We start from the raw sequence: 19722 nt of genomic DNA on the forward strand, positions 1-19722 counted from the left end.
TTACAAAGGGAAACCAAGCCGAGAGCTGCCCAGTGATGCGAGCCTACCAGATAAGCTAATTGCCGTCAATACTCACTTCAAGGCAAGCAACACTGAACCATTCGTGAGAGCACCAGCTGTTCTGGATGACTGTGATCACGCTCTCCATAGCCGATATGAGTAAGACCTTTTAACAGGTTAACATTCAGACAGATTACCAGGATATGTACTCCGAGCATGCGCTGACCAGCTGGCTAGTATGACATTTTCAACCTCTCCCTGACCCAGTCTGTAATACCTACATGTTTCAAGCAAACCACCATAGTCCCTGTGCCCAAGAATGCAAAGGTAATCCGTCTAAATGACTACCGCCCCATAGCACTCACATCTGTATCCATAAAATGCTTTGAAAGGTTAGTCATGGCTCACATTAACACAAGCATCCCAGAAACCCTGGACCCACTCCAATTTGTTTACCGCCCCAAGATATCCACAGATGAACCAATCTCTATTGTACTCCACACTTCCCTTTCCCACTTGGACAAAAGGAACACCTATGTGAGAATGCTGTTCATTGACTACTGCTCAGCCAGCGTTCATGACCATAGTGCCCTCCAAGCTCATCACTAAGCTAAGGACCCTGGACTTCCTGACGGGCCATCCCCAGGTTGTGAGGGTAGGCAACGCCACATACGCCACGCTGACCCTCAACGCGGGGGCACGTGCGCTTAGTCCCCTCCTGTACTCCCTGTTCACCCACAACTGCATGGCCATGCACGACTCCAACACAATCATTAAGTTTGCCGACGACACGACGGTGGTAGGCCTGATCACCCACGACGAGACAGCCTATAGGGAGGTCAGAGACCTGGCAGTTTATCTTGGACTACAAGAAACGGAGGGCCGAACATGGGCCCATTCACATTGATGGGGTTTATATCCGGCGCCGACAGAGATGGCCGCCTCGCTTCGCGTTCCTAGGAAACTATGCAGTTTTTCTGTTATTTTACGTGTTATTTCTTACATTAGTACCCCAGGTCATCTTAGGTTTCATTACATACAGTCGAGAAGAACTACTGAATATAAGATCAGCGTCAACTCACCATCAGTACGACCAAGAATATGTTTTCGCGACGCGGATCCTGTGTTCTGCCTTACAAACAGGACAACGGAATGGATCGCATGCAGCGACCCAAGGAAACGACTCCGAAAAAGAGGGAAACGTAGCGGTCTTCTGGTCAGACTCAGGACAAGGGCACATCGCGCACCACTCCCCAGCATTCTTCTTGCCAATGTCCAGTCTCTTGACAACAAGGTTGATGAAATCCGAGCAAGGGTAGCATTCCAGAGGGACATCAGAGACTGCAACGTTCTCTGCTTCACGGAAACATGGCTCACTGGAAAGACGCTATCCGGGCGGTGCAGCCAACGGGTTTCTCCACGCATCGCGCCGACAGAAACAAACATCTTTCTGGTAAGAAGAGTGGCGGGGGCGTATGCCTCATGACTAACGAGACATGGTGTGATGAAGGAAACATACAGGAACTCAAATCCTTCTGTTCACCTGATTTAGAATTCCTCACAATCAAATGTAGACCGCATTATCTTCCAAGAGAATTCTCTTCGATTATAATCACAGCCGTATATATCCCCCAAGCAGACACATCGATGGCTCTGAACAAACTTTATTTAACTCTTTGCAAACTGGAAACCATTTATCCGGAGGCTGCATTCATTGTAGCTGGGGATTTTAACAAAGCTAATCTGAAAACAAGACTCCTAAATTTTATCAGCATATCGATTGCGCAACCAGGGGTGGTAAAACCTTGGATCATTGTTACTCTAACTTCCGCGACGCATATAAGGCCCTGCCCGCCCCCTTTCGGAAAAGCTGACCTCGACTCCATTTTGTTGATCCCTGCCTACAGGCAGAAACTTAAACAAGAGGCTCCCACGCTGAGGTCTGTCCAACGCTGGTCAGACCAAGCTGACTCCACACTCCAAGACTGCTTCCATCACGTGGACTGGGACATGTTTCGTATTGCGTCACATAAAAATATTGACGAATACGCTGATTCTGTGTGCGAGTTCATTAGAACGTGCGTTGAAGATGTCGTTCCCATAGCAACGATAAAAACATTCCCTAACCAGAAACCGTGGATTGATGGCAGCATTCGCGTGAAACTGAAAGCGCGAACCACTGCTTTTAATCAGGGCAAGGTGTCTGGCAACATGACCGAATACAAACAGTGCAGCTATTCCCTCCGCAAGGCTATTAAACAAGCTAAGCGTCAGTACAGAGACAAAGTAGAATCTCAATTCAACGGCTCAGACACAAGAGGCATGTGGCAGGGTCTACAGTCAATCACGGACTACAAGAAGAAACCCAGCCCAGTCACGGACCAGGATGTCTTGCTCCCAGGCAGACTAAATAACTTTTTTTGCCCGCTTTGAGGACAATACAGTGCCACTGACACGGCCTGCAACGAAAACATGCGGTCTCTCCTTCACTGCAGCCGAGGTGAGTAAGACATTTAAACGTGTTAACCCTCGCAAGGCTGCAGGCCCAGACGGCATCCCCAGCCGCGCCCTCAGAGCATGCGCAGACCAGCTGGCGGGTGTGTTTACGGACATATTCAATCAATCCCTATACCAGTCTGCTGTTCCCACATGCTTTAAGAGGGCCACCATTGTTCCTGTTCCCAAGAAAGCTAAGGTAACTGAGCTAAACGACTACCGCCCCGTAGCACTCACTTCCGTCATCATGAAGTGCTTTGAGAGACTAGTCAAGGACCATATCACCTCCACCCTACCTGACACCCTAGACCCACTCCAATTTGCTTACCGCCCAAATAGGTCCACAGACGATGCAATCTCAACCACACTGCACACTGCCCTAACCCACCTGGACAAGAGGAATACCTATGTGAGAATGCTGTTCATCGACTACAGCTCGGCATTCAACACCATAGTACCCTCCAAGCTCGTCATCAAGCTGACCCTGGGTCTCGACCCCGCCCTGTGCAACTGGGTCCTGGACTTCCTGACGGGCCGCCCCCAGGTGGTGAGGGTAGGCAACAACATCTCCTCCCCGCTGATCCTCAACACGGGGGCCCCACAAGGGTGCGTTCTGAGCCCTCTCCTGTACTCCCTGTTCACCCACGACTGCGTGGCCACGCACGCCTCCAACTCAATCATCAAGTTTGCGGACGACACAACAGTGGTAGGCTTGATTACCAACAACGACGAGACGGCCTACAGGGAGGAGGTGAGGGCCCTCGGAGTGTGGTGTCAGGAAAATAACCTCACACTCAACGTCAACAAAACTAAGGAGATGATTGTGGACTTCAGGAAACAGCAGAGGAACACCCCCTATCCACATCGATGGAACAGTAGTGGAGAGGGTAGCAAGTTTAAGTTCCTCGGCATACACATCACAGACAAACTGAATTGGTCCACTCACACTGACAGCGTCGTGAAGAAGGCGCAGCAGTGCCTCTTCAACCTCAGGAGGCTGAAGAAATTTGGCTTGTCACCAAAAGCACTCACAAACTTCTACAGATGCACAATCGAGAGCATCCTGGCGGGCTGTATCACCGCCTGGTACGGCAACTGCTCCGCCCTCAACCGTAAGGCTCTCCAGAGGGTAGTGAGGTCTGCACAACGCATCACCGGGGGCAAACTACCTGCCCTCCAGGACACCTACACCACCCGATGTTATAGGAAGGCCATAAAGATCATCAAGGACATCAACCACCCGAACCACTGCCTGTTCACCCCGCTATCATCCAGAAGGCGGGGTCAGTACAGGTGCATCAAAGCTGGGACCGAGAGACTGAAAAACAGCTTCTATCTCAAGGCCATCAGACTGTTAAACAGCCACCACTAACATTGAGTGGCTGCTGCCAACACACTGTCATTGACACTGACCCAACTCCAGCCACTTTAATAATGGGAATTGATGGGAAATGTTGTAAATATATCACTAGCCACTTTAAACAATGCTACCTTATATAATGTTACTTACCCTACATTATTCATCTCATATGCATACGTATATACTGTACTCTACATCATCGACTGCATCCTTATGTAATACATGTATCACTAGCCACTTTAACTATACCACTTTGTTTACTTTGTCTACATTCTCATCTCATATGTATATACTGTACTCGATACCATCTACTGTATGCTGCTCTGTACCATCACTCATTCATATATCCTTATGTACATATTCTTTATCCCCTTACACTGTGTATAAGACAGTAGTTTTGGAATTGTTAGTTAGATTACTTGTTGGTTATCACTGCATTGTCGGAACTAGAAGCACAAGCATTTCGCTACACTCGCATTAACATCTGCTAACCATGTGTATGTGACAAATAAAATTTGATTTGATTTTTTTTTTTTTTGTTGGCTATAGTGGAGTGGGACGAGAGCTTCAAGTTCCTCGGTGTCCACATCACAACAGTCTTGAAAAGAGCAAAACGCCTCTTCCCCCTCAGGAGAGTGAAAAGATTTAGCATGGGTCCCTCAGATTATTCTACAGCTGCACCATTGAGAGCATCTTGACTGGCTGCTCGGCATCCACTTGGTATCCAACCGCAAGGCACTACAAAGAGTAGTGCGTACGGCCTAGTACATCACTAGGGCCGGACTCCTTGCCATTCAGGACCTCGAAACCAGGCTTGTATCAGAAGAAAGCCACCCAAGTCAGACTGTTCGCCGAGTGCCAAGTCTGGGACCAAAAGGCTTCTGACCAACTTCTACCCCTAAGCCATAAGACTGCTGAACAGTTAATCAAAATGGCTACCCGGACTATTTACATTGACCCACTTTATTTGTATTAATTTGCATTCTCTCTCCTGATTGCCTAGTCACTTTAACCAATACCGACATGTAGATACTACATTACCTCAACTACCTTGTACCCCTGCACATTGACTCGGTACTGGTACTCCTTGTATATAGCCTCATTAGTTATTTTATTGTGTTACTATTTCCTACACACACACGACCGTTCAAAAGCTTGGGGTCACACAGAAATGTCCTTGTTTTTGAAAGAAAAGCACATTTTTGTCCATTAAAATATCAAATTGATCAGAAAAACAGTGGAGACATTGTTAATGTTGTAAATGACTATTGTAGCTGGAAACAGCTGATATTTTATGGAATATCAACATAGGTGTACAGAGGCCCATTATCAGCAACCATCACACCTGTGTTCCAATGGCACCTTGTCTTAGCTAACCCAAGTTTATCATTTTATAAGGCTACCTGATCATTAAGAAACCCTTTTGCAATTATGTTAGCACAGCTGAAAACTGGCCTGATTAAAGAAGCAATAAAACTGGCCTTCTTTAGACTAGTTGAGTAGCCCCCCAGGGCTCTGTTCTAGGCCCTCTCCTATTCTCGCTATACACCAAGTCACTTGGCTCTGTCATAACCTCACATGGTCTCTCCTATCATTGCTATGCAGACGACACACAATTAATTTTCTCCTTTCCCCCTTCTGACGACCAGGTGGCGAATCGCATCTCTGCATGTCTGGCAGACATATCAGTGTGGATGACGGATCATCACCTCAAGCTGAACCTCGGCAAGACGGAGCTGCTCTTCCTCCCGGGGAAGGACTGCCCGTTCCATGATCTCGCCATCACGGTTGACAACTCCATTGTGTCCTCTCCCAGAGCGCTAAGAACCTTGGCGTGATCCTGGACAACACCCTGTCGTTCTCAAATAACATCAAGGCGGTGGCCCGTTCCAGGTTCATGACAACATCCGCAGAGTACGACCCTGCCTCACACAGGAAACTCCAGGCACTTGTCATCTCCCGTCTGGATTACTGCAACTCGCTGTTGGCTGGGCTCCCTGCCTGTGCCATTAAACCCCTACAACTCATGTCTGGTGTTCAACCTTCCCAAGTTCCCGTCACCCCGCTCCTCCGCTCTCTCCACTGGCTTCCAGTTGAAGCTCGCATCCGCTACAAGACCATGGTGCTTGCCTACGGAGCTGTGAGGGAACGCACCTCACTACCTCCAGGCTCTGATCAGGCCCTACACCCAAACAAGGGCACTGCGTTCATCCACCTCTGGCCTGCTCGCCTCCCTACCACTGAGGAAGTACAGTTCCCGCTCAGCCCAGTCAAAACTGTTCGCTGCTCTGGCCCCCAATGGTGGAACAAACTCCCTCGACGCCAGGACAGCGGAGTCAATCACCACCTTCCGGAGACACCTGAAACCCCACCTCTTTAAGGAATACCTAGGATAGGATAAAGTAATCCTTCTCCCCTCCCCCCTTAAAAGACCTAGATGCACTATTGTAAAGTGGCTGTTCCACTGGATGTCATAAGGTGAAAGCACCAATTTGTAAGTCGCTCTGGATAAGAGCGTCTGCTAAATGACTTAAATGTAAATGTTAAATGTATCTGGAGCATCAGCATTTGTAGGTTCGATTACAGGCTCAAAATGTCCAGAAACAAAGAACTTTCTTCTGAAACTCGTCAGTCTATTCTTGTTCTGAGAAATTAAGGCTATTCCAGGCGATAAATGGCCAAGAAACTGAAGATCTCGTACAATGCTGCGACCCTACTCACTTCACAGAACAGCGCAAACTGTCTCGTAACCAGAATAGAAAGAGGAGTGAGAGGCCCCGGTGCACAACTGAGCAAGCGGACAAGTACATTAGAGTGTCTAGTTTGAGAAACAGACGCCTCACAAGTCCTCAACAGGCAGCTTCATTAAATAGTACCCGCAAAACACCAGTCACAACATCAACAGTGAAGAGGTGACTCCGGGATGCTGGCCTTCTAGGCAGAGTTGCAAAGAAAAAGCCATATCTCAGACTGGCCAATAAAAAGAAAAGATGGGCAAAAGAACAGACACTGGACAGAGGAACTCTGCCTAGAAGGCCAGCATCCTGGAGTCGCCGTATCACTGTTGACGTTGAGACTGGTGTTTTGTAATTAATTGTAATCGAACCCACAAATGCTGATACTCCAGATACTCAACTAGTCTAAAGGCCAGTTTTATTGCTTCTTTAATCAGGACAACCATTTTCAGCTGTGCTAACATAATTGCACAATGGTTTTCTAATAATCAATTAGCCTTTTAAAATGATAAACTTGGATTAGCTAACACAACGTGCCATTGGAACACAGAAGGGGTGGTTTCTGATAATGGGCCTCTGTATGCCTATGTAGACATTCCATTAAAAGAAATCAGCCGTGTCCAGCTACAATAGTCATTTACAACATTAACAATGTCTACACTGTATTTCTGATCAATTTGATGTTATTTTAATGGACCAAAATGTGGTAGTGTATATTTTACTGCTTTTTAACTCTGCATTGTTGGGAATGGGTTCGTAAGTAAGCAATTAATGGTAAAATCTACACCTGTTGTATTCGGTGCATGTGACCAATACATTTTTATTTGGTTCAGAGCCTTAATTTGGCCTTAGTTTAAGTGTTTGCACATCCATGAGTCTCTATGTGTGTGTGTGTGTGTGTGTGTGTGTACAGTTGAAGGTGGAAGTTGACATACACTTAGGTTGGAGTCATTAAAACTCATTTTTCAACCACTCCACAAATGTCTTGTTAACAAACTATAGTTTTGGCAAGTCGGTTAGGACATCTGCTTTGTGCTTTACACAAGTAATTTTTACAACAATTGTTTACAGACAAATTAATTCACTGTATCACAATTCCAGTTGGTCAGAAGTTGGACATACACTTCGTTGACTGTGCCTTTAAACAGCTTGGAAAATTCCAGAAAATTATGTAATGGCTTTAGAAGCTTCTGTTAGGCTAATTGACATCATTTGAGTCAATTGGAGGTGTACATGTGGATGTATTTCAAGGCCTACCTTCCAACTCACTACCTCTTTGCTTAACATCATGGGAAAATCAAAAGAAATCAGCCAAGACTTCAGAAACAAAATTGTAAACCTCCACAAGTCTGGATCATCCTTGGGAGCAATTTCCAAACGCCTGAAGGTACCACGTTAATTTGTGCAAACAATAGTACGCAAGTATAAACACCATGGGACCACGCAGCTGACATACCGCTCAGAAAGGAGACGCATTCTGTCTCCTAGAGATGAACGTACTTTGGTGCAAAAAGTGCAAATCAATCCCAGAACAACAGCAAAGGACCTTGTGAAGATGCTGGAGGAAACAGGTACAAAGTATCTATATTCACAGTAAAACGAGTCCTATAGCGACATAACTTGAAAGAACTCTCAGCAAGGAAGAAGCCACTGCTCCAAAACCACCATAAAAAAGCCAGACTACGGTTTGCAACTGCACATGGGGACAAAGATCGTACTATTTGGAGAAATGTCCTCTGGTCTGATAAAACAAAAATAGAACTGTTTGGCCATAATGCCCATCGTTATATTTAGAGGAAAAAGGGGGAGGCTTGCAAGCCAAAGAACACCATCCCAACCGTGAAGCACGGGGGTGACACCATCATGTTGTGGGGGTGCTTTGCCGCAGGAGGGACTGGTGCACTTCACAAAATAGATGGCTTGATCAGGGAGGAAAATTACGTGGATATCCTGAAGCTACATCAGTCAGGAAGTTAAAGCTTGGTCACAAATGGGTCTTCCAAATGGACAATGACCCAAAGCATACTTCCAAAGTTGTGGCAAAATGGCTTAAGGACAACAAAGTCAAGGTATTGGAGTGACCATCACAAAGCCCTGACCTCAATCCCATAGAACATTTATGGGCAGAAATTTTAGAAAGTGTGTAAATGCAAGGAGGCCTAGAAACCTGACTCTGTTACACCAGCTATGTCAAGAGGAATGGGCCAAAATTGACCCAAATTATTGTTGGAAGCTTGTGGAAGGCAACCTGAAACATTTGAGCCAAGTTAAAAAATTTAAAGGCAATGCTACCAAATACTATTGAGTGTATGTAAACTTCTCACCCACTGGGAATGTGATGAAAGAAATAAAAGCTTAAATAAATCATTCTCTCTACTATTATTCTGACATTTCAAATTCTTAAAATAAAGTGGTGATCCTAACTGACCTAAGACAGGGAATTTTTACTAGGATTAAATGTCAGGAATTGTGAAAAACTGAGTTTAAATGTAGTTGGCTAAGGTGAATGTAAAACTCTGACTTCAAATGTATGTATGTTCAACTGTATGTATGTATGTATGTATGTATGGTTGAAGTCAGAAGTTTACATACAACTGAGTTTAAATACGTTTAAACTCAGTTTCACAATTCCTGACATTTAATCCTAGTAAAAATTCCCAACTGTATGTGTGTATGTAGTACCTCCCAGCAGCAGCAGCACCATGAGGTCGGAGGCTGTTTTGAGCTGCGCCACATCCTCCTCCCGCACTCCATCCACTGTGTGAACTACCACATCTAACAGACACTCCACCAGGCCGGCCTCCACCAACTGCAGCTTGATCACATCTGAGAGACAGAAAAGGGAGAGAGAGAGAGAGAGAGAGAGAGACAGACAGACAGACAGACAGAAATTCAGTTACACAGAATTAACAATGACATACACTGCTCAAAAAAATAAAGGGAACACTAAAATAACACATCCTAGATCTGAATGAATGAAATATTCTTATTAAATACTTTATTCTTTACATAGTTGAATGTGCTGACAACAAAATCACACAAAAATTATCAATGGAAATCAAATTTACCAACCCATGGAGGTCTGGATTTGGAGTCACACTCAAAATTAAAGTGGAACACCACACTACAGGCTGATCCAACTTTGATGTAATGCCCTTAAAACAAGTCAGAATGAGGCTCAGTAGTGTGTGTGGTCTCCACGTGCCTGTATGACCTCCCTACAACGCCTGGGCATGCTTCTGATGAGGTGGCGGATGGTCTCCTGAGGGATCTCCTCCCAGACCTGGACTAAAGCATCAGCCAACTCCTGGACAGTCTGTGGTGCAACGTGGCGTTGGTGGATGGAGCGAGACATGATGTCCCAGATGTGCTCAATTGGATTCAGGTCTGGGGAACGGGCGGGCCAGTCCATAGCATCAATGCCTTCCTCTCGCAGGAACTGCTGACACACTCCAGCCACATGAGGTCTAGCATTGTCTTGCATTAGGAGGAACCCAGGGCCAACCACACCAGCATATGGTCTCACAAGGGGTCTGAGGATCTCATCTCGGTACCTAATGGCAATCAGGCTACCTCTTGCGAGCACATGGAGGGCTGTGCGGCCCCCAAAGAAATGCCACCCTACACCATGACTGACCCACCGCCAAACCGGTCATGCTGGAGGATGTTGCAGGCAGCCGAACGTTCTCCACGGCGTCTCCAGACTGTCACGTCTGTCACATGTGCTCAGTGTGAACCTGCTTTCATCTGTGAAGAGCACAGGGTGCCAGTGGCGAATTTGCCAATCTTGGTGTTCTCTGGCAAATGCCAAACGTCCTGCACGGTGTTGGGCTGTATGCTCAACCCCCACCTGTGAACGTCGGGCCCTCATACCACTCTCATGGAGTCTGTTTCTGACCGTTTGAGCAGACACATGCACATTTGTGGCCTGCTGGAGGTCATTTTGCAGGGCTCTGGCAGTGCTCCTCCTGCTCCTCCTTGCACAAAGGCGGAGGTAGCGGTCCTGCTGCTGGGTTGTTGGCCTCCTCCACGTCTCCTGATGTACTGGCCTGTCTCCTGGTAGCGCCTCCATGCTCTGGACACTATGCTGACAGACACAGCAAACCTTCTTGCCACATCTCACATTGATGTGCCATCCTGGATGAGCTGCACTACCTGAGCCACTTGTGTGGGTTGTAGACTCCGTCTCATGCTACCACTAGAGTGAAAGCACCGCCAGCATTCAAAAGTGACCAAAACATCAGCCAGGAAGCATAGGAACTGAGAAGTGGTCTGTGGTCCCCCACCTGCAGAACCACTCCTTTATTGGGGGTGTCTTGCTAAATGCCTATAATTTCCACCTGTTGTCTATTCCATTTGCACAACAGCATGTGAAATTTATTGTCAATCAGTGTTGCTTCCTAAGTGGACAGTTTGATTTCACAGAAGTGTGATTGACTTGGGAGTTACATTGTGTTGTTTAAGTGTTCCCTTTATTGTTTTGAGCAGTGTAGTTAATCCTATGGTGAGAACGAGCACCGCCTGGTCATGCACGCTGTGAAAAGATGTTAAGTCAGCAGTCTATCAACAACTTGTGACACACACACACACAGCATCTCTTCCACAGACACACGCCAGGTTTGTTTATACACCCCACTTATAATATATATATATATGACATACATCATTGTCTGTTTTTTTTGTCAAGCAAAAGTACAACTAAAATGAACTATTTCAGAAGCTTTGTGCATTTCTTGTTGGCTAATCTTCCACAGTTGCCATTCATCCGGCAACGGATGACTCCCATTGGCTTCATCCAAAATTCTCAGACACAAAATCCCAGTGTGCCGGCAGTCTTTTCTTTTTTAGGATGCATACCTTACTTGTGATGTTTACTTTGTGATTATTACTTTTTCTGACCTAATTCCACTTCCCCTGCTGGAGTGTCAAAGGGGTGCATGTCTCTAGTCTACTCTGCACTGGGGTAATCATTATGAAACATCATGTTTGTCTTCGTTTTGCTTTTCCAAAAGTCTATGTGAGTCATGAGACTGGTAGCAGCATCCTTGGCCTTCCTTATAAGGCAGTAGACATCTCAACTGTAACATAAATATGTCTTAGATAATGAAGATGTGTGAGTACACACACATATATATATATATATGATTCAAACCTAGATAAAATGGTGATTGATGCACTGGCCTATTGTGCTGTGCAGTACTACTATGTAAGGAAAGTCAGTCTTTCCTGGCAGGAAGTCAAAGTTGAGAAACAGGAGGGTGGTATAGACGACAGTTGGTTCATCAAGACATGCATGGTAGCAGGGTGAACTTCGTTAAAACAACATCCATTTAACTTGTTGCATGCAGTCAACTCAAGAACATGGATATGACCTGGAAGTCCTGGCTCACTCAAGGAATCCCGCTTGTGGTGATCATTTTCAATAAACATCTGGGAAAAAGTGTTTTGAATGACCTACTTATAACCTAAATTGGAACGCAGTGGCTGTACAAGTAACATGCTATACATGATGTCCGAGCTCTGGGTCTTCATTTCACAGCTCTGCATGGGTTTTGACTGACGGCCATTCTGAACTTGAGCACCACGCGCAAAGTTGCCCCATCCCTCCCGCTAATTGGGTAACCTTTGCAAATGTTTTGTTGTCCGAGTGAGGGAATTGCTGTAGATTACGAGGACTTGATGTATTTTGAAAGATGAGACGTTGAGGATAATAAATACAGCTTTGAATACTGCTATCATGGTTATGCATCTGCTTTCCATAATTCTTCTGTAAGAAACATTACAATTTAGCCCCATCCATATATGCCAATTAAAATGAAATTGCGGGTGTCAAGGTCATATAAAATAGCAAGCGGTTACTTGAATTTCTTGAAACGCTTCAGTGTGTATTTATTTTTCTGTTGTTGTGTTCATGCTGTTGAGGTGTGGGGTAGAGGCCTTCACGGGTCCAAAATAAACTGACCCGTCCTGTAATGGACCTGGGACTTTTGAGAAAGAGAATAAGAGAGAAAAAGAGCGAGAGAGAAAAAGAGAGAAAGAGAGAAAAAAAAAAAAATATATATATATATATATCTATCTATCTATATAAGACCCGTTCTGAACGGACCAGAGGAAAACTAGACCCATTCCGTATAGATCCGGTAGGTTCAATCTTTAAGCTACTTTATTAACCAGAGCTGATAAGGTCTGAGGGAGGGAAAGTAGCGAGAGGTGATGCTCTAGCAGGAGTTGTGCGGTGTCTGTAGGCTACTGTGAGTGTAAGCAAGTGACACGGTGAGCAGGGAGAGGCCAACAACAACAAGCTACATGTGCCACTCTCGTGAAAAGCAAGAACAGAATCACACACACACACACAAACACGGAACCCGGAACGTGTGTTGGGTATTCAGGTGGATCGGTGAAAACTTCTAGTGTAGGGTACCAATCAATATACATTGTTTTATTGTACCAACTCCGCAGATTGTCCGATCTGAAAAATGTATAGGCTAAATAATGCTAAATGCTTCACTTGTGGGGGGAGGCCTTGGTGAATGCAACCGTTTGTTTTCTTTCTTGGGACTAATGTGTTTGTAAAGCCCAAAGAAGACACTTGAGGAAATTGAAATAAAACGGTACAGAATGTACCCTTAATTAGTAGTTTATAATACTTCTTATTTTACAATGACCCATGTATATTAAAGGCCTATATCATAACATTGTTCAATATTTATATAAATTAATTAGCAACAGGCTTGGAGCAATCTACAGTCTCTGGCCCCACCCTACATGACACAGAAATGAAGTGCTTATGTCACACAAATAACTTGGTTCCGTTGTCACCCACAAAACAAGGGTTAACTTATAACGAAGCCTATTCCTCATACAGCAGTATTGTCAAAGATAGGAGAGAGTGATGCAGGGTTCATACGGGGTTTAAATCAAGCTATGTCAAAGGAAGGCCCCCAAAAAATGGACAAAGACTCCAGCCAACCAAGCCATAGACTGTTCACTCTGCTACTGTCTGGCAAAAGGTACCGGGGCATTGGCTCCTGGGCCAATAGGCTCCGAGACAGATTCTATCCCCAATCCATAAGACTGCTAAATAGCCAGACTGTTAAAGTAAATAGTTAATGAATGGTACGCCAACTATCTGCACTGTGACCCTACGCACACTCACAAGACATTATAAATACACATAACATACTGACATAACAAAACACACATATTACACACTTTTACACTCATCATTTGCTGCTTCTACACTGTTGTTTATTTTACTCTTATTATCTATCCTGAAGTCTAGTCACTTTACCCTGCCTTCATGTACATATCTTCCTCAAATACCATATTATTATCTATCCTGATGTCTAGTCACTATACCCTGCCTTCATGTACATATCTTCCTCAAATACCAAATTATTATCTATCCTGATGCCTAGGCACTTTACCCTGCCTTCATGTACATATCTTCCTCAAATACCAAATTATTATCTATCCTGATGCCTTTAGCCTTCACATATTACCCAAATACCATATTATTATCTATTTTGATGCTTGCCTTCATGTACATATCTTCCTCAAATACCATATTATTATCTATTATGATGCCTAGTCACTATACACTGCCTTCATGTACATATCTACCTCAAATACCATATTATTATCTATTATGATGCCTAGTCACTATACCCTGCCTTCATGTACATATCTACCTCAAATACCATATTATTATCTATTATGATGCCTAGTCACTATACACTGCCTTCATGTACAGTTGAAGTTGGAAGTTTACATACACCTTAGCCAAATACATTTAAACTCAGCTTTCCACAATTCCTGACATTTAATCCTAGTAAAAATTCCCTGTATTAGGTCAATTAGGATCACCACTTTATTTTAAGAATGTGAAATGTCAGAATAATAGTAGAGAGAATGATTTATTTCAGCTTTTGTTTCTTTCATCGCATTCCCAGTGGGTCAGAAGTTTACATACACTCAATTAGTATTTGGTAGCATTGCCTTTAAATTGTTTAACTTGGGTCAAACGTTTCGGGTAGACTTCCACAAGCTTCCCACAATAAGTTGGGTGAATTTTGGCCCATTCCTCCTGACAGAGTTGGTGTAACTGAGTCAGGTTTGTAGGCCTCCTTGCTCGCACACGCTTTTTCAATTCTGCCCTCAAATTTTCTATACAATTGAGGTCAGGGCTTTGTGATGGTCACTCCAATACCTTGACTTTGTTGTCCTTAAGCCATTTTGCAACAACTTTGGAAGTATGCTTGGGGTGATTGTCCATTTGGAAGACCCATTTGCGACCAAGCTTTAACTTCCTGACTGATGTCTTGAGATGTTGCTTCCATATATCCACAATTTTCCTACCTCATGATGCCATCTATTTTGTGAAGTGCATCAGGCCCTCCTGCAGCAAAGCACGCCCACAACATGATGCTGCCACCCCTGTGCATCACGGTTGGGATGGTGTCTTCAGCTTGCAAGCCTCCCCCTTTTTCCTCCAAACATAACGATGGGCATTATGGCCAAACAGTTCTATTTTTGTTTCATCAGACCAGAAGTCATTTCTCCAAAAAGTCCGATCTTCGTCCCCATGTGCAGTTGCAAACCGTAGTCTGGCTTTTTATGGCGGTTTTGAAGCGGTGGCTTCTTCCGCGCTGAGTGACCTTTCAGGTTATGTCGATATAGAACTCGTTTTACTGTGGATATAGATACTTTTGTACCCGTTTCCTCCAGCATCTTCACAAGGTCTTTTGCTGTTGTTATGGGATTGATTTTCACATTTTGCATCAAAATACATTCATTTCTAGGAAACAGAACGCGTTTCCTTCCTGAGCGGTATGATGGCTGCGTGGTCCCATGCTGTTTATACTTGCGTACAATTGTTTGTACAGATGAACGTGGTACCTTCTGTCGTTTGGAAATTGCTCTCAAGGATGAACCAGACTTGTGGAGGTCTACAATTTTGTTTCTGAGGTCTTGGCTGATTTCTTTAGATTTTTCCATAATGTCAAGCAAAGAGGCACTGAGTTTGAAAGTAGGCCTTGAAATACATCCACAGGTACACCTCCAATTGAATCAAATGATGTCAATTAGCCTATCAGAAGCTTCTAAAGCCATGACATCATGTTCTGGAATTTTCCAAGCTGTTTAAAGGCACAGTCAACTTAGTGTATGCAAACATCTGACCCACTGGAATAAACGTTGTGCGTGATAAAGTTAATTATAAGTAAAATAATCTTTCTGTAAACAATTATTGGAAGAATTACTTGTGTCATGCACCAAAGTAGATGTCCTAACAGACTTGCCAAAACTATAGTTTGTTAACAAGAAATTTGTGGAGTGGTTGAAAAACTAGTTTTAATGACTCCAACCTAAGTGTATGTGAACTTCCGACTTCAACTGTATCTACATCAAATATCTCGTACCTCTGCACATTGATCCGGTACTGTATAGCTCCATTCTTGTGTATTTTATTAATTCCTTGCGTTTCGATTTTATTTTTAAACTCTGCATCGTTGAGAAGGGCTTGTAAGCAAGCATTTCAAGATAAAGTCTACACCAGTTGTATTTGGCACGTGACAAATCAAATTGGATTTGATTTGTATGAAGGGAGAAAAAGATTAAAATATGCTTGAGTCTAGGATTGTATTGTGTGTGTGTGCATGCGACAGAGAGAGGGATAGAGAGAGACCGAAAGAGAGAGAGACTTTTCTCTGGAGTAGAGTTAAGTAGGATGTTGTCTAGGAGACTGGCAGAATGGGAGAATCCACTGTGCTGCCCAGAATGATAACAGTCAGTGACTCTCTCTCACACACACACGCACACACACACACTGTATCACACTATCCTTCTCCCCCACCCACACACTATTCCAAGCATGCTCTTGTTTTGTGCTAAAAACAGCTGACACATTTTCATACAGCAGCCTCAGCCGTGCAGCTGACAGCTAAGGATGCGCGTGCCGCTTCACTCCAATGATCAGTTACCAAGGCCACAGGTGACTCCACATAATGTAGTCCCGAGTGCCGTGAGTGAGAATTCAGATGAAAATACGCAGTGTGAAATACATTCAACTGGAAACCGTAATTCTCCCTTTAAATGATCCTCATATAATTCAATAAAATCAATCTGCGTACGCATTGAAGCCAGGATATGTCTTTACTTGGTTTTAGGCACTGACCCAAATATTGCAGTGATGGCTATATTTATTTTGCTGTTCCAATGTGCAGTGTGACTTCAACAAAGGTAGTTTCCTCGCCAAACTGTGACTTCAACTAATTCATTATTCACTTCTGACAAAGGGGAGTTTAAAAAAATATGAACTAGATTATTTCTAAATGTGCATGCACGCCCCACACAGACCACTGTTTCTGCATGCTTATTTGACGTGTAATCATGGCTAATGGAAATGGCCATATGGATGCAAATCATTTGCAATGCTAATTCTACAACATCAAAACACTGGCTCAATAATTCAGTACTATATTCCTGTACCCCAACTAGGTTTGGGCGGAATACCGTATCACGGGGGTATTTTGAAATACAGACGTGTTTTTTTTGTACGGTATTGAAAATCATATCTACATTAATACATTCATTAGGGATAGTCCTGAATGAATTGTGAATAACGAGGAGTGAGAAAGTCAACGATCACACACACCGCAGCCATGCGAACCTCTCACCATTACCAATAACACTCAGCACTTTCTCATTGTTCGCGATTCATTCAGGATTATCCACAATCATGGTAGCATCCACATGAAGGTAGAAGTGTTTAGAAACATATTCTACTCTTAATTACAATAAGTGGCTCCAACAAGACAATAAATCATTTACTGTTCATTTCAATTGGTCACAAAATAATCGGAAACAGAACCAAAATGAACTGAAACCAAAATGAGTCACAAGCTTGATGTAAGGAATATTGTGTTAGGAATATGGGACCAAACACTAAACTGACTACTTTATTTATAATAATCTTTATGGGTGTCAATCATTTTGAGATTTTGTTTAGCATGTTAGGTCAAATATAAATTGTTAAACAAAATCTATTTCCCTGAGAAATGAATTGTATTAGTATATTGTATTAGTATAAAATAATTTCCCCAGATTTTTTGAGCACACAGTATAGCTCAGTATTTACATTTTTATTTTACACAGTTATTATTGCTTAAGGGTGTCAATCATTTCAGACCCCACTGTACTTACACAGTATGACATCACATTCCCCTGACAACAGTATGTGGAAAATAACTCCCATATGTTGACATTTGATAATTGTAACCCGACTTGCCCGTCTTAATCACCTCTGTAGGGATAAATAAATTGAATTGAATTACCGTTCTCAGCGAGTGGAGCCAGGACCTCAAAGATCATCTCCTTCTTCTCGTGCTCCGCTTGCCTCTGGAACAGACGCACCAGCTCCTCGGCGATGTTCGTGGAGGCAAACTGCTCCTTGCTCGACTCTGCAGAGAGGAAAGGAAAAGTTCAATCAAGACGACATGACTGGTCCAGTCTGTTTGGGATTCAGCGGAATCTTCCCCGTGTTTATTCATCATCGTAACGATGAGCACCAGGCTAGCTAGCGAAGACAGACACAGGAATCGGTTCTGTCCCTGGTTTATATATGACAAAAAATGTGAAGCGAGTCACCATTCAACTTCCTACTAGGGTTGACAGTTCTGAATTATACGGCAAGATAAAAATATATGGTACTCTTGTTATCTATGCCGATATGGTATGGTATCTTGGATTACATATCGATGGTAGGTTTATGCTCAAAATCCCAGACAGTATTGTAGAAAAACTGAACCGCAACCAGAATGGCAGATCAACAGTGTTCTGATGTGTGTACCCACAGAATTAGAACTCTACATCTATGGTAGGCATACTCACCGAGCTCGGCAAGGTTTCCGAAGGCAATGAGGCACATCTCTGTGAGGGCTGTGTTGTCAGAGTGGAGCCCCAGCAACTTCACCAGGGTGGGGATCACTCCCATGTTGATCAGCTGGGCCTGCAAGGAGTCTGGAGAGGACACAGGGGGAATAACAAAGGGGAGGTATGAGCACTGCCATCTAGAGTTTGGGAGTTTAAATTACATTAAGGCCAGTGCGGGGGGGGGGGGGGGGGGGGGTCTGTGTGTGTGTGTTTAAAAGTGTAACCAAGCCAAAAGGGAGGTGTCAAGAAATAATTCCAAAGTCTTAAAATAAGAGTCTCAAGAGGATTGTAAAAGGCCATTTCTAAACAAAAGGCCTTTTAGCAACAAGAGTTGCTGCAAACAAAGAAAGAAATCTGCGCAGTTGTTTTCTTTTTGCATAATGTAGACGAGCTATATATTGTCCTTAAGGTCCATGTCATGTACAGCACGTCAGAGAGCAGATGTATTTCCCTGGATATAGTAAGCTCTGCAAAACCAGCTCGCGCCTATAGAGGGGAGATAGGAGAAAGAGTTGATTAAGTTCATTTTAAAAGATGACCGACACTGACAAACAAACAGATGACAAAGGAAGGATGGATGAAGAGAGAGGAAGGGGTGGAGGGAGGGGGGGGGTGAAGAGAAGTAAAAAGAAGGGACTAAAATGAATGAATAAGCACATTTTAGAGACAAAAAGATAGAGATTAAAAGGGTATAAGGAGAAAGGGAGGGGCAGCGAGTGAGTGAGGGAGAGAGGAAGGAAGTAACCAATTGATAAAAAGTTATCTTGGTGAATTAACGAGGGTCCTCGCTGAAATACAAGTGAGGTTTGTTATTCTTTCAAAACATTAACCATAATCCACATTATGCCTCGACACAACCACAGGCCTTACGGGAGGCGAGCGAACTCCAGTAAAAACTTGGGTCACAAAGTTATCATGACCCAAAATCTCCCAAAAATAAATAACATTTACAAAATCTCGATTTCTATTGGTTAGGGAATGTCAAACAAGGCCTTGTAGAAATAATTGTCAATTTGCACAGCCGCTGTAAAAACAATTGGATGTGCGGATCCTCCTATAAATATTAGTGAAGGTTACATTAGCTGTGGTGACAGTTTACAAACAGCCAGCTGAAGGGAGCGGGCCGCTGGCGGCCACAGAAACTCATTTGCATGGTGTAATTGCAAAATGCTCCGGCCCGCGATGTGCAGAGTGGATCAA

At 43.8% G+C, this 19722-nt stretch overlaps 1 protein-coding gene across 5 annotated transcripts in view; it reads right to left on the reverse strand.

Moving 5' to 3' along the window:
• Window positions 1–19722, reverse strand: part of rap1gds1 (RAP1, GTP-GDP dissociation stimulator 1) — a 67010-nt gene that overhangs the window by 10921 nt on the left and 36367 nt on the right. For all 5 annotated transcript variants that reach the window (XM_029674597.2, XM_029674595.2, XM_029674596.2 and 2 more), the window contains 3 exons: window positions 18481–18609; window positions 17925–18050; window positions 9274–9417 (listed from right to left, as the gene is read on the reverse strand). In XM_029674597.2, coding sequence (XP_029530457.2) covers window positions 9274–9417; window positions 17925–18050; window positions 18481–18609 — 399 coding nt within the window. The remainder of the gene's footprint in view (window positions 1–9273; window positions 9418–17924; window positions 18051–18480; window positions 18610–19722) is intronic.

This window comes from Oncorhynchus nerka, linkage group LG12 (genome assembly GCF_034236695.1).
Source record: "Oncorhynchus nerka isolate Pitt River linkage group LG12, Oner_Uvic_2.0, whole genome shotgun sequence".
Taxonomy (NCBI): domain Eukaryota; kingdom Metazoa; phylum Chordata; class Actinopteri; order Salmoniformes; family Salmonidae; genus Oncorhynchus; species Oncorhynchus nerka.